The sequence below is a fragment of the Ornithodoros turicata genome, chromosome 9 (genome assembly GCF_037126465.1).
Source record: "Ornithodoros turicata isolate Travis chromosome 9, ASM3712646v1, whole genome shotgun sequence".
Lineage (NCBI taxonomy): Eukaryota > Metazoa > Arthropoda > Arachnida > Ixodida > Argasidae > Ornithodoros > Ornithodoros turicata.
The window spans coordinates 13,068,427-13,080,787 of NC_088209.1; the positions used below are offsets into that span (position 1 = coordinate 13,068,427).

General features: G+C 44.8%; 1 protein-coding gene across 1 annotated transcript; it reads left to right on the forward strand.

The window, feature by feature from the left end:
• Nucleotides 1–6,740: 6,740 nt before the first annotated feature.
• Nucleotides 6,741–11,252, forward strand: LOC135368128 (eukaryotic translation initiation factor 4E-binding protein 1-like). Its single transcript, XM_064601225.1, has 4 exons — nt 6,741–6,847; nt 6,919–7,076; nt 9,927–10,130; nt 10,652–11,252. Exons 2-4 carry the CDS (start codon nt 6,935–6,937, stop codon nt 10,690–10,692), a joined length of 387 nt encoding a protein of 128 aa, XP_064457295.1. The 5' UTR covers nt 6,741–6,847; nt 6,919–6,934; the 3' UTR covers nt 10,693–11,252.
• Nucleotides 11,253–12,361: the final 1,109 nt, after the last annotated feature.

A 12,361-nucleotide genomic window follows, 5' to 3' on the forward strand; every position in this document is an offset into this window, starting at 1 on the left:
GGTGAAAAACTACTGAATGATAAGGGCACGCGCGGCTCGCTGGTAGGCACTCGGACAGCCCCTCACCCGCCTACTTGCATGTAAAGTGCCCACGCGCCACTTGAAACAAATGCGAACGAAGTCGGTCCAGGCTGAAAAATCGCCAAAGAAGTCGGCCCAGGGTGCACAACGATAAGGGCACGCCCAGCCAGTCGGCCCGCTGGTAAGCACTCGGACAGCCCCTCACCTGCGCGCCACCCACCGCGCGCTGAAAAATAAAAATAAAAAAGTCGCTAGAGAAGTCGGCCCAGCTAATGTTCTTGAAGTTACATACATCCCCCCCCAATCAGAACTTTGCAATTAAAACTCCACTATGGTGCTCACGTATAATAATGTGAGATTTTTATAATAAAACTTGTAATTTTGATTGTAATCATATTGATAAAAATATTTTCTTTGATTAAACGTGCTACACTTCTGCTTAATTGAAAACTTTCATCAATAAAAAAATATTGTGTATGGTGTATGATACCCCTTCTAATATAATTCTTAATATCTTTTCAGCTTACACGCCGGTGTCTGACGATAGCCGTAAGTTTTTGCTTCGCACCGTAGTTCTTTTTCCCTCATGACTGTTGTCTTTTTCAGTATTTAGCTCAAGCCCAATATTTTTTGAAAATGGCAAGGAATCATAATGGATATGAAAAAGGTGTTTAAATTTGATTTCTTGTTTCAGCTCCAGAGTCGCCACCGTCGTTATGTATGTATTATTGGAATATAGATGTGTATAGTTGTGTATCTGTATAGTTGTTTTGTTGTGTTGTGTATAGTTGTATTGTTATGTATGTATTATTGAAATATAGTTGTGTTGTGTATGTTGTGTGTGTGTTGTGTATTATTAATTGATAATATCTTTTTGAGCTTACACGCCTGTGCCGCAGCCAACCCCTGAAGTTATAGGACACGATTACAATAATAAACGAGATTCTCTTGCAGATCGTTGGAGTCCGCCACCGCAATGTATGTATTATTATAAAACGAGTATGGATGTTGATAATGTGACTATCTTCAGATTACCCATCGTTGGATCCAGTGAACTGTATGCATTATTGAAATGAATACGTTATTGATACTAATTTAGATTCACTTACAGATTACTGGAGTCTGCCGCCACCACATTGTATGTATTATTGAAATACAAGTGTGGTTTCATATAATAACAATAACCGCTTTTTTCAGGTCAGTGTTGTGTCCAAAGTGAGTTATCGTGTGGTAAGCAATGTGACGACGTTAATTTTATGTTTTCTTTCAGGGTCTGAAATGAAAGACTTTATAAAAAGTGTTATTGTAAATACATTGAATGAAATATTAACAAATGAATAAATGTATGTTTCCTTTACATGTAGTGTCTTGTGTTTCTTCTGTTACAGGTCGTGAAGGTTTTTCGGCTGGGTTTTACTCCTTCACCTGATTGGCATCACAATTGGCACAATTCCCAGCACAATTGGCTTTAATAAATATATCTAAACTTGATTGGCATTACAATTGGCATTAATAACTATATTTTCACTTGTACTTTTTGTGTATGACCCTTCTTTGCATGTCTATGCATGTTATAAGCGTGCGGACAACCCTCCGCACACGCGCCGCGCGGGAAAAAATACGCGCAGGGCTCAGGGCAGGGCCCATAGGTTCATGTTTGAGTTTCGCCTTGTTTGAGTCTCGGCATGCCCTCTTAACTTATATAAAACTATAACTTTTATAGTCTTTAAGTTTTAATACCTTTTTTGTATATATATATATATATATATATAGGTATTCAATAAAGATCAGAAGTGGAGACGGTGCTTCTACAGGATAAGGAATAAAAGGGGGACTTTATTAAAAACTAAGAGGGGGTATTCGACGTTTCGACAGCAGCGCTGTCTTCAACAGGAATGGGATACTATGGTGACGCAAGACAATTGCAAAGAATGAGAGGGGAATATGTACAAGGAGAGAGGGCAGCACACGTGCTTTGTCAAACAAAGATAAAGGGGTACAATGAATCATAGGCAGTCAAGTTCTTCGCCGGAGGGCAATGATTTCCTGGGGTGACCAACCGGGGAGTCTGAAAGAGATACAAAAGAGTGTATGTATTCTGAGAGAATTAGGAATTTAGGTTGCGAACTGTTGAGAGGACGCCGGGGTCCTCGTTGATCTGGCTTTTAAATTTGTAGATCAGGAACGATTCTCTTTGTTCTCTAAGGCGTTGGGATGGAAAACCCGATTGCAGAACGAAAATGGCTATGTCGTTAATTGAGTGGCCGGGTTTACTAAAATGTCGAGACACTGGCAGATTAGGTTTCTTTGATACGTCGGACCTGTGGTTGTTGAATCGGATTCGGAAGGATGTAGCTGTTTGACCGATATATTGGGCCTTGCACTCATTACATTGAAGGAGATAAAGGACGTTAGAAGAATTGCAGTTAAATGGACCATTAATTTTTGTGCGATAGTTAGAATTTGTGCTTTCTACTCTGGTAGCAGTTTGCATTAATTTACAGATCTGGCATCTGCGTCCGTTGCATGGTTGACAACCGTTGTGTTCCGAGGACTTGTTTAACTTGGCGTTCACAAGTCTGTCTTGGATGTTCCTTGCTCGACGATAAGTAACGCGGGGTGGTTCCGGAAACACCTGACTCATGCGATCAGATTGGGTGAGGATTGCATAGTGCCGTTTAAGTATGCGGTTTACGTCCGGGGCATAACCGTTGAAGCTAATAGTGAGGTTTACCGAAGAATTCTTATCGGCTCGGGGCTGTGTTTGGAATAGGTTCTCTCGATCGGTTGATCTAGCTCTGGCTATGGCATCTTTTACGACCTGATTAGGATATTTTCTATCTGCGAAAGTTTCTTCAAGGCTCTCAAGATGATTGTCTAGCTCATCATCGTTAGAACATATTCTCCGGTAACGCAGCGCTTGACTATAAGGGATAGCTAGCTTAGTGTGCCTGGGGTGGCAACTCTGGAACGATAGATATTGTTGGGAGTCGGTAGGCTTGCGATACAGACTGGTGGTTATATTTCCATTGTGTAGTTTAACTTCCACATCCAGAAAATTAACAGCTGAGAAGGAGTAATTGAATGTAAATTCAATACTGGGATGTACTTGGTTAAAATCGTTAACAAACAACTGAAGGTCGCATTCGGAGTGGGGCCAAATAATGAATATATCATCTAGGAATCGCTTATATAGGAGTGGCTTCAGTGCACAATTTCTGAGGAACGGTTCTTCCAAGGATGCCATGAAGATATTTGCATAGTTAGGGGCCATTTTTGTTCCCATTGCTGTACCGTTGACCTGTATGTAGTGTTTGTCGTCGAATTCAAAGTTATTGCATGTTAGGATCAGATTCAGGATCTCCGTGAGGACAGACGTATCATAACCCTGATCGGGTTGATTCTTAAATGCACGCTCTGCTGCTGCTATTCCATCTGAGTGAGGAATGTTAGTATACAGGGAAGTGACATCTAGGGTTGCTAACAGACAGTTAGGGGGAACGTTTATTTTACGTATATCTTGAAGGAAATGGTTGGTATATATACATATATATATATATATATATATATAAGCCATCTTAATCTGTAAGTTTGAATTTCAAACACATCTAGCGTCATTTTTCTTATTTTTTAATGGCTTTTTCCCTCTCTTTATAATTCACTGGCTTGCACTGTGGCATTGAGGACTGCTCAGTCACCCTCCCAGGTGTATATCGCTCGCTGAGTGACCCCTGGTTTGCCAATCCCGAACGATGCGCAGCTACCCAGGGCCGACGAGCCGCAAACACGGCGAAACACGTGTCCTCTGGTGCTGTCGCATCGTTCCATGAGTATATATATATATATATATATATATATATATATATATATATATATATATAGTATACATACAGTGTGATGATCGCGAAAGTTCTCGCAGTTCCTGTGTCCATCTAAGCAGCATTCTTGGATAGTTTTGAAACTGTGAGCTTTTCATAATACCTATACTTCCAATCTTGTGTGCTCAAATTAATCAATAGATCAATACAAAATCGTCTGCTTCTCAGTTTTGTGCATTCCCTGACTCCGTCGCAGGCCTATTCTGGGAAGCTGAAACCGAAACCACTTTGACAGGCATAAAAGTGCGCAGCGCCGCCTTGTGGCCTTGTGAAGTGGGAAGTGGTATTCCCAAGGTATGTGCCCTGATTCAAAAGGGACGAGGCGAACCTGATTCTGAACCTGAACCCGGGAGCCCAGTCATTCAAGGATCGAGATGGTCTGGTCCACCCAGGGGCGGATCTGGAGGGGGGTCAGGATGTCCTAGATTGCGTATCTACCATGCTGACCAAGGCCAGAGCCCCCTCTCAGAAAAATCCTCCATCCGCCCCTGGGTCCACCTATTCCTTTCGGGAAGCCCGGTCGAAAACAAATTTCTTACGGAGATTGATCCATACATCAAGTGACACACTGATCACTCCTATCTTCCGATCCATCCGTTAGTGAGGCCTACGCACAGGTCCTCTACCCGAGAAACGTCACCATGACGATGGTAGACAGACTGAAACCGAAACAAATCGGAAGGGGAGGGCTGGGTTCCACGAATGGGCACTTGTTCGCTGCCTCCTATAGACCTCTACCTGTTTCTAAAACAAATGACGTCATAATGTCCGACAGCGCCACGAGTTTGGTAGAGTTGAACTACGTTCAAAGCTAGTGACGAACAAGGTCGCGCCCCAAAGCCACGGTCTTGAGGGGATTACGATGGTCTCTGAAAAGGACACAAAGAGTAGCAAGCCATACCGTCTGGCTGACCACTCTAAACCCATAATAAGGAAGGAAGGACACGACCTTCGGTCCTACTTTTCTTTCAATAGGAGGCAGGGAACAAGTGCCCATTCGTGGAACCCAGCTCTCGATCCCCTTCCGATCTGTTTTGGTTTCGGTCTGTCTACCAACGTCATGATGACGTTTCTCGGGTAGAGGTTTATTGAAAGAAAAATAGGAGCGAAGGTCGCGTCACCTTTCAGGGACCATGCATGGTAATCCCCTCAAGACCATGGCTTTCGGGCGCGACCTTGTTCGCCCCTGGCTTCGATCGTAGTTCAACTCTACCAAATTGATGGCGCTGTCCAACACTATATGGCGTCATTTGTTTACAAACAGGGAGAGGTCTATTAGATCGCGAGTCAACAACATGACCAAACGACACAAAGCCAAAAAACTAATTTCATAGGAATTCCACGGCAATAATAAGCTATATGGTGTAGTGAGGCAAGTTTGCGCCCAGGGCAGGGTGAATCTGAAGCGCCTCCCCCCTCTCCCCCACTGCCGTACAGAAGCCATGTAAACAAAGAAATGAAAACGCTTATTTGCTCTGCCGATATCGTAAATTCAACTTTTCTTCGTTCCCGCTTTATCCTGTCCAACCAACCTGCCAGAGACAGCCGTTCGGCGCCCTTTCTGGCGAGGACGCCCCGGGCGGCTACCCCTCTCGCCCCCCGTCGCTACGGCTCTGAAGAGGACAGCTATAGTATACCTCAACTATGAAAACGTACAGCACATCGCTCTTATACGAAACGATCCCTCTGATCCCAAGAAAACGATCCCTCTGAGCTATATGAGCAAGGCACGGTTATACCTGCATCCTATGCGAATCTGGATGAGGTCGAATACATCGGCCATGTATTACTCTCTTGCCCAGCACTACACGAAACTCCATCATCCAAATCACTTGAATTGTGCCTCAGATTCGGACCGTCAAGTACAGAAGACATCCTCGCAATGAAAATGCTTCTATTGACCCGGGAAGCAGCCACCCAAAAGAACATCAGAAGTTGCAGATAGGAAGCGGGTCAACGTCGCAACAATTCCTTGCCCAGGCACTGAAACCGAAACCGGAACAATAACGTGAAGCAAGCCAAGCAAGCCAAACCAAGCCTTACAGCAAGGCTGGCCCAGGCTCTGGCCCAGGCTGGCCAGGCTGGCAGCGCCCCACTAGCCTTTCTTGATCCTGCCCCCTGCCTCAGCTCAATAACCCGGATAACCTTACCTTGTGTTGTTGTTATTATCATCATTTTTTTGAAATCTGAACACGTCTGGATTTTGCTTGTGGGACCTTTGGTACCAGTCCTGTTTCAAAAGAGATAAGGCGAAGCTGGACCAACAAAGAACTGAAGATGTCTATGATGGCTTTTGTCACCCTATTTGGGATCTGCCCTGCATCGAAAAAGATGTGGTGCACAGAACTCTACTCTATAGAAAGCCCAGGTCTAGCCCATTGAAAAAAGAGGGCAGGTTTTTAATTTTCACGATTTATCCAGGATGAATTACGCGAAGCTTTATCTTCATTACAAACCTTGATCTTGGCTTGGCGAACCCTGCAGCCTTCAAGACGACAACCATACATCCTTGAACACCTTGCACAAATCGGAACTTCGAACAAACTTTATTGCACATAAAGAGAACATACAGTCTACACAGGTAGCATGTTGCAACGGTGTTGTCGTGCACTTGAGAGCTCTGCAGTCTGAAGATGATGTTCTATATCTCATAATAAAATTTGACCCATCCGTGGCATTGAACTTTTGCCAAAAAGCAATGCAGATATATGGGGGGGGGGGGTAGTTTAGTGACGTGAAGGTGTGTAGACATATCACATATCACGGACACATACACAACACAGAAGAAGATAGGTAAAGGGAAGGCACAACGGGGGAGAGCCGCGCTGTCTGGTTGGCGAGAGCGAAAACCATGCGGGAGCGGCACGTGGTCAGAGGCGTCACCGATCTTTTCGCCATCTGGGGTCAGCGCAACGAAGCAATTGCTTTGAGAGTTTGCAAGCACAAAGGTAGCGTGTGGCGCATTACTTTCCCCGCTGAAGGGTACTATTTACAATTGTCATCTATTATTTTGCAACAGTAAGACAGAAGACAGCATGTCCGCACATTCTCCAGAGCGCAAAATGAGTGACAGCTGTGCCATCCCAACGAGGCGCGTACTAGTAAATGATGCAAGTCAGCTGCCCATCGACTACAGCTCAACGCCCGGGGGTACCATTTTCTCCACAACTCCTGGAGGTACTGTAATACTGCACGATAAAGAGTACTTTGGGCTGTATCAGCGGTACCATTTCGTCTCATCGCATCCGTAGTGCTCAGCTGTTGTGACCACTTCGCCAAATATAGCTCACCCATGTTTGTGTTTTTCTCAGAATCCATTCAACACATTCTCCTGGGAACAACAATTACGAAAATGCTTAAGGAACGTTTACACATATCTCTGAATATGAAAGTAAGGGGTGACGTTCACAAGGGCGGCGTTGTCATGTTATTTTGTAGCACGACGACCACGTGGTTGCTCGTGCAATCCCCAAACGTTGAAGGTCAACCTATAAAGGGGGTTCCACGAGGAACCGCATTGAGGTTTAGTGAAGGTTTGCTGTCGTCTGCGTTGTTGTTCTAGTTGCTGAGCATTTCTGCTAATAAAAATCCGACGCGTGGCTTGAGCCCTGTAGTGTGAGTCACGATCACCTGCGATTGCTTTCCTTTTTTTTTTTTTTCTGTGCAACTCATTTCGTAACCGCATCATGTGGTCGGTGTTCCCAGGGAGTTTTCCGCTTGTGTGTTGATGATTACGTCACTGTACTACGTGCGCTTACTAGCGTGCTCCAGGAACTTCAGCGAAGTCGGAGCAAAGCAGGATAGACGGTTTTGTTTTTTTCTTTTCCCCCTCTTCGTTTTTTTTGGCTCGTTCCGTTTCATATATCACGTGATACAGCAAACAATATGTAGGGTATTGAAAAGAAATAAGCGAACCTGTCCATTGCGCAACGTTGTTACTTTAAATTGGAACAGAGATTGAACAGTGTCATGACAGATGGTGTTTGCACCTATCACTGAAATTTCCCAATGGCCCAAAAGTTGCTCCTTTTTTAGTTTTGCATAATATTCTGCAATAATATGGGGAATGAAACCCTCTGTAGGCTTTAACACCTAATGAAAAAGGCAAATTCAGCCCCCACTGTGCTTGCACTGCCTTGCGATGTGCTGTACCAAGACCGTGCCATTACTGTACACGGGTATGCATGCACAACACCCGGGTTGCTCTATTATGTGACCATATGATTATGCAGCAAGAAAAATGTACCCGTTCATACTACATTTGAGGGTGTTAGTACCGCGGTGCACTAAAAGTCCTGGTACCACATTGTTACGTGGTGTTTAAAAAGCTTTGTACGAAATTTTTTTTTTGGAGCCCGCAAGAAAGAACCACATAGTAACCACTGGATTATAAGGAACAGAGCCTGGGTTTCTGTGCTGCTCCGTGGCTTGCCTGTGTCAGTTGATCTCTGTCAAGTATGGGTAAAACAAAGATTGAGACTTGCACAACAAAGACTTGCACAATATGACTGTCAACCACATCCTCGTAGATTGTGGTTGACACACACCCTTCAGCTTCTATGGGATTTCCCATAGATTTTATAAAATTGAAAACTTGAAAAAAAAAAAAAACATTTCCTTTCTAATCCCATGAAAGCGCTAGAAAAAATATATCTAAAATTGATACGTCCAATAATGTTTAGTCTACTTTGAATCATGTACCTCCTGCTCAATCTTTTGGCAGCTATGATTAGCTAAGAAGAGTAGCTAATATGCAAGCTAGGTGCAAGGTGTTACGTGATGACATAACAGGTAGCTAGGGTTCTTTTTCGAGTCGAAACCGCAATGCTTTCAACCCTGTGCATATACTCTCAAATTTGGGGAGAACCTGATTTCTACGAGGAATTCCCGAGGTTCTGAAACTTGGGATGCCGCAGTAAGTGCCCAAAGGTGTGAATTATGGTATTAGCAAGGATCGCAGGAGACCTGCGTATCCTTTCGTGATCACGGTCTGTCAACTCTAAAGAAGGGCTTTCATGGAGCTGGGACACATTCAGATTCCCATGTTCGTTCAGTGTGCCAGTTCAAAGTGCTTCCTGTCTGATGAACTGCTTTTATAAGTGTGTCTGCCACACAATGTCACAGGACACAGTAAGGACGTATAGATATGTAGCATCTGAGTTTTCGTACATTTGGGGCAAAGTGTGTGTTCTAGTTACAGAACAATAAAGATTCTGCCTTCTGCACTCATCACAATGGTGTCTTGAATCAGACTCATTGGATTTCACCCAAAAGCCCCCGATGAACTATGAAATGGGTAACAACAACAAAAATACAGAGAATTTTTGTGTGAAAATCCCCCCCCAATTACGAAAATTGCAAAACCCGAAAACCGGGAACCCTACGCATATCCAGGTTGTAATAGAATCAATAGAAAGAGTAGGGCCGGTTGGTACAACTCCATTTTTAGCGACAAGAGAGCATCGAAACAAGGTGGACAAAAAAGATGAAGAGGGATCTCGGCTCGCAGGACACGTCATTTATTGTCGGTGTCCACCCCAGTACAACCAGACAAAAGTCTTATACAGATCTAAAGACGTTCATGTGCGGCATGTGTTAGAGACAAAAACGATAATGCAACTTAAAGATAAGTGCGTCAGTGCAGCGACGGCGACCGTGACAGAGAAACAACGCCATCTTATCAACTCCGAACGGGTGTTCTGAAGGGCGGCATCGTCGATGATTGGCTGTTGATGCAGTGTGTGGCGCTCAGGTGTGGAAGAAGAGGGGGAGGGTACGGATGAGAGGCTTGTATTTGGTTTCACGTTCGGCTCATTCCAGTAAAAGTGGCTGAAAGTTGCGACCTGTGCTTTCCTATTCAGTGTCTAACCGTCTGTCCTTATCCTTGTCGCTAAAAATGGGGTGGCGTAATAGAATCCTCCAGTCGTGCGTGATTGGAGGAACAAGAATCGAGGTGCATCCCCCACCTTCGAAGAACCAGGTTGGGGTCATGTGAACCGCCCCCGGGCATCCGAACTCTATTTGCAGGTTCCAGAATTATTTACGACAGAGGCTTCCTGATGCAAATGCGCAACTCCCCAGTGGCGCGCACTCCCCCGAAGAACCTGCCAGTCATCCCGGGGGTGACTGTACCCGGTAGCAGTCCCAACGCAAAGCACACCACATCACCCGTCAAGCAAGTCGTCGAGAATGGTGTCGTGCAGACGGATGCCAAGCCTACACCAAAGCCAGGTAACTGTCCAACTTTGCAGCACGGATTGACATCTCAGGGGGGAAAAAAAAACGACCCTACTCTACTTTCGCACACATTGAGTAGCACGCACGTGGGTCGGCTCTCCGGGAGCAGGTCTCTGATGAGCTAAGATTGGGAAAGGGTTCTGCATGCTGGCTTGCACAGTTAAGCGTTGTATTAAGGAGGCGCACCGTATTTAACGTACCTGGTGGGAGGCCGCGTGCCTAAGCAACTTGTACCCGACCACAAATCTGGAGGCTGGCACTCTTTGGCACTATTTTTCAGCACCTATTCTATACCAAGTATACCATATACTATACCAGTATACGATACCTATTCTATGCTATACCAAGCAGACGAAATACAGAACTTTATCTTGGCTAACCCTGTACTTTGTGAGTCCAAGATGTCATGCACCTGTCTCAAGCCAGTCACAGATCTAGAGATTAGCTGTCCTGTAGAGGTTGACTCCTCCCGAAGCGCAGTCAATTTAGGTGTGCGTTTGACTGCCTCTTTCTAGATGGTTCCAGTGACGAGCCCATGTTTGCCATGGACATCTAGTGAAGCAAGTGCCAAGGATCCACCATATTGCTTGCCCCTCCTGCAAAGGTTTTGCCACAACCCCATGCGAGCTGGCACATTTTGCCAAAAGCAGTCAATCTTCACCACCACCACCAGCAGCGGGATGCACAGTCAGAAGTCGCTGCCAGCAAGTGCAAATGGGACTGGCAGATAGTCTTATCTTTCTTCCGCATTTATCTCTTTGTTTATGTTATGTCAGCAGCACTGGCAGACACAGTTGAAGCAGTATTTTTATCCTTCAAGAGGGAGCAGCAGTTGTTTGAGAGTCTTTTTTTACCTGGTGACATCCGTTATCGTCATGCTCGAATTGGTTGAGAACGGGAAGCTGTCCAGTTTTTATTTGTTGCTCAGTAAGGTGCTAGAATTTGGGGTACTGTGGCAGAGATTTTTATACGTTTTTTTAAGTCTTTCGCGATTGAATTGAATTGAATCGAGGGCCGAGAAACAGTTTGTTGCTCAGCGAGATTGTAGAAGGGTGCTGCACTTTGTGTGTGGCTTGCTTCAGTGTTGCAATAATAAAAGAACTGGATCTGTGTTGACTTCCTTGCAGGAAAGTGCTTGATAAGCAAATTACACCTTCAAGTTCACAGGTCACGAGTGCAGTTTGTTCCACCCACATCTTCCAATCAATGTAGCAAAATGTGTGGAGCCTGCGATGTACAGCTAGCATCACAGTTAACTTGAATGCCATTCCGGACCCTGGCACAGAAAAAAAACTGCTGTCTCCAAACTTTGTCCGCACGGGCGACTTCCTGTCCCTCTTGTTCTGACAGTGAAAACACCGGAGTGGCGAAGCTCTTGTAGAGAGGACAGGTCCTGAGCGTCCATGGCGCCACCAAAGGACACACGACAGCAAGCCCAGATTTTGCAACAAACTGCCTGCTGAATGCTGCCACAACAAAACTGTTTGTCATCTTTTCTCACAAACTGTCCCTTCGACTGCACGCAGCAAATATTAGAGGTAGTGTGTAATAAAACTAATACGTAACACAATCGATAACAGTGGCGTCACTAAGGTGTGTGTAACCCTGCCGGTTGTAATGCAACCCTTTCTCAATGAGTAACAATGTCATACTACTGGCAAAAAAAAAATCACTTGCTCGCAAAGGACTCCTCATGTTGCCACAGAGAGAGATGGGTATTGGTGCGTCACCCTCTCCTGTCGTGTCGCCCAGTGTGGACCGTACCCTCCTAGTGACGCCACTAATGGACAAACAAGCAGTACACAAATGTGTTACTATCCCTGTAATGGGTAATGCAAATGCCATTGCATTTTGGCTGTGTAATGGGTAATGACATTACCCATTACTTGGGTTGAAGGTGAAACCTCATGCATTGTGCCAGTAATGCATTGTGCTTCTGTAGTACAGGCAAGGAGAATCTGCAAGTCTGTTTTCCCCTGACATCTTTGGCCTGCTCACCAACGGGAAGGATAAAGTCAGAGTGGAGTCTATCAACACCCAAGTCCTCTTGCGTTGCAAATAATCTTATCTATGATTGCCCGTTTAGATTATGCACACTGCTTTCACCTCTCAATGAACTCATTTACACTAATTGACTTCCCATAAACTCTGATCACGATCACCTGCAATGTGTAACAAAGTAAAATCCTAGTCAAGTGTCTTTATAACATGCGCTTGGAACACTA

Excerpts from the sequence above, each read along its gene's own strand:
- LOC135368128 (XM_064601225.1), top strand. The coding sequence starts at position 6,935 with ATGTCCGCACATTCTCCAGAGCGCAAAATGAGTGACAGCTGTGCCATC. Across the intron at positions 7,077-9,926 it reads TTTCTCCACAACTCCTGGAG|GTTCCAGAATTATTTACGAC; the intron begins GTACTGTAATAC and ends CTCTATTTGCAG. Across the intron at positions 10,131-10,651 it reads CAAGCCTACACCAAAGCCAG|ATGGTTCCAGTGACGAGCCC; the intron begins GTAACTGTCCAA and ends GCCTCTTTCTAG.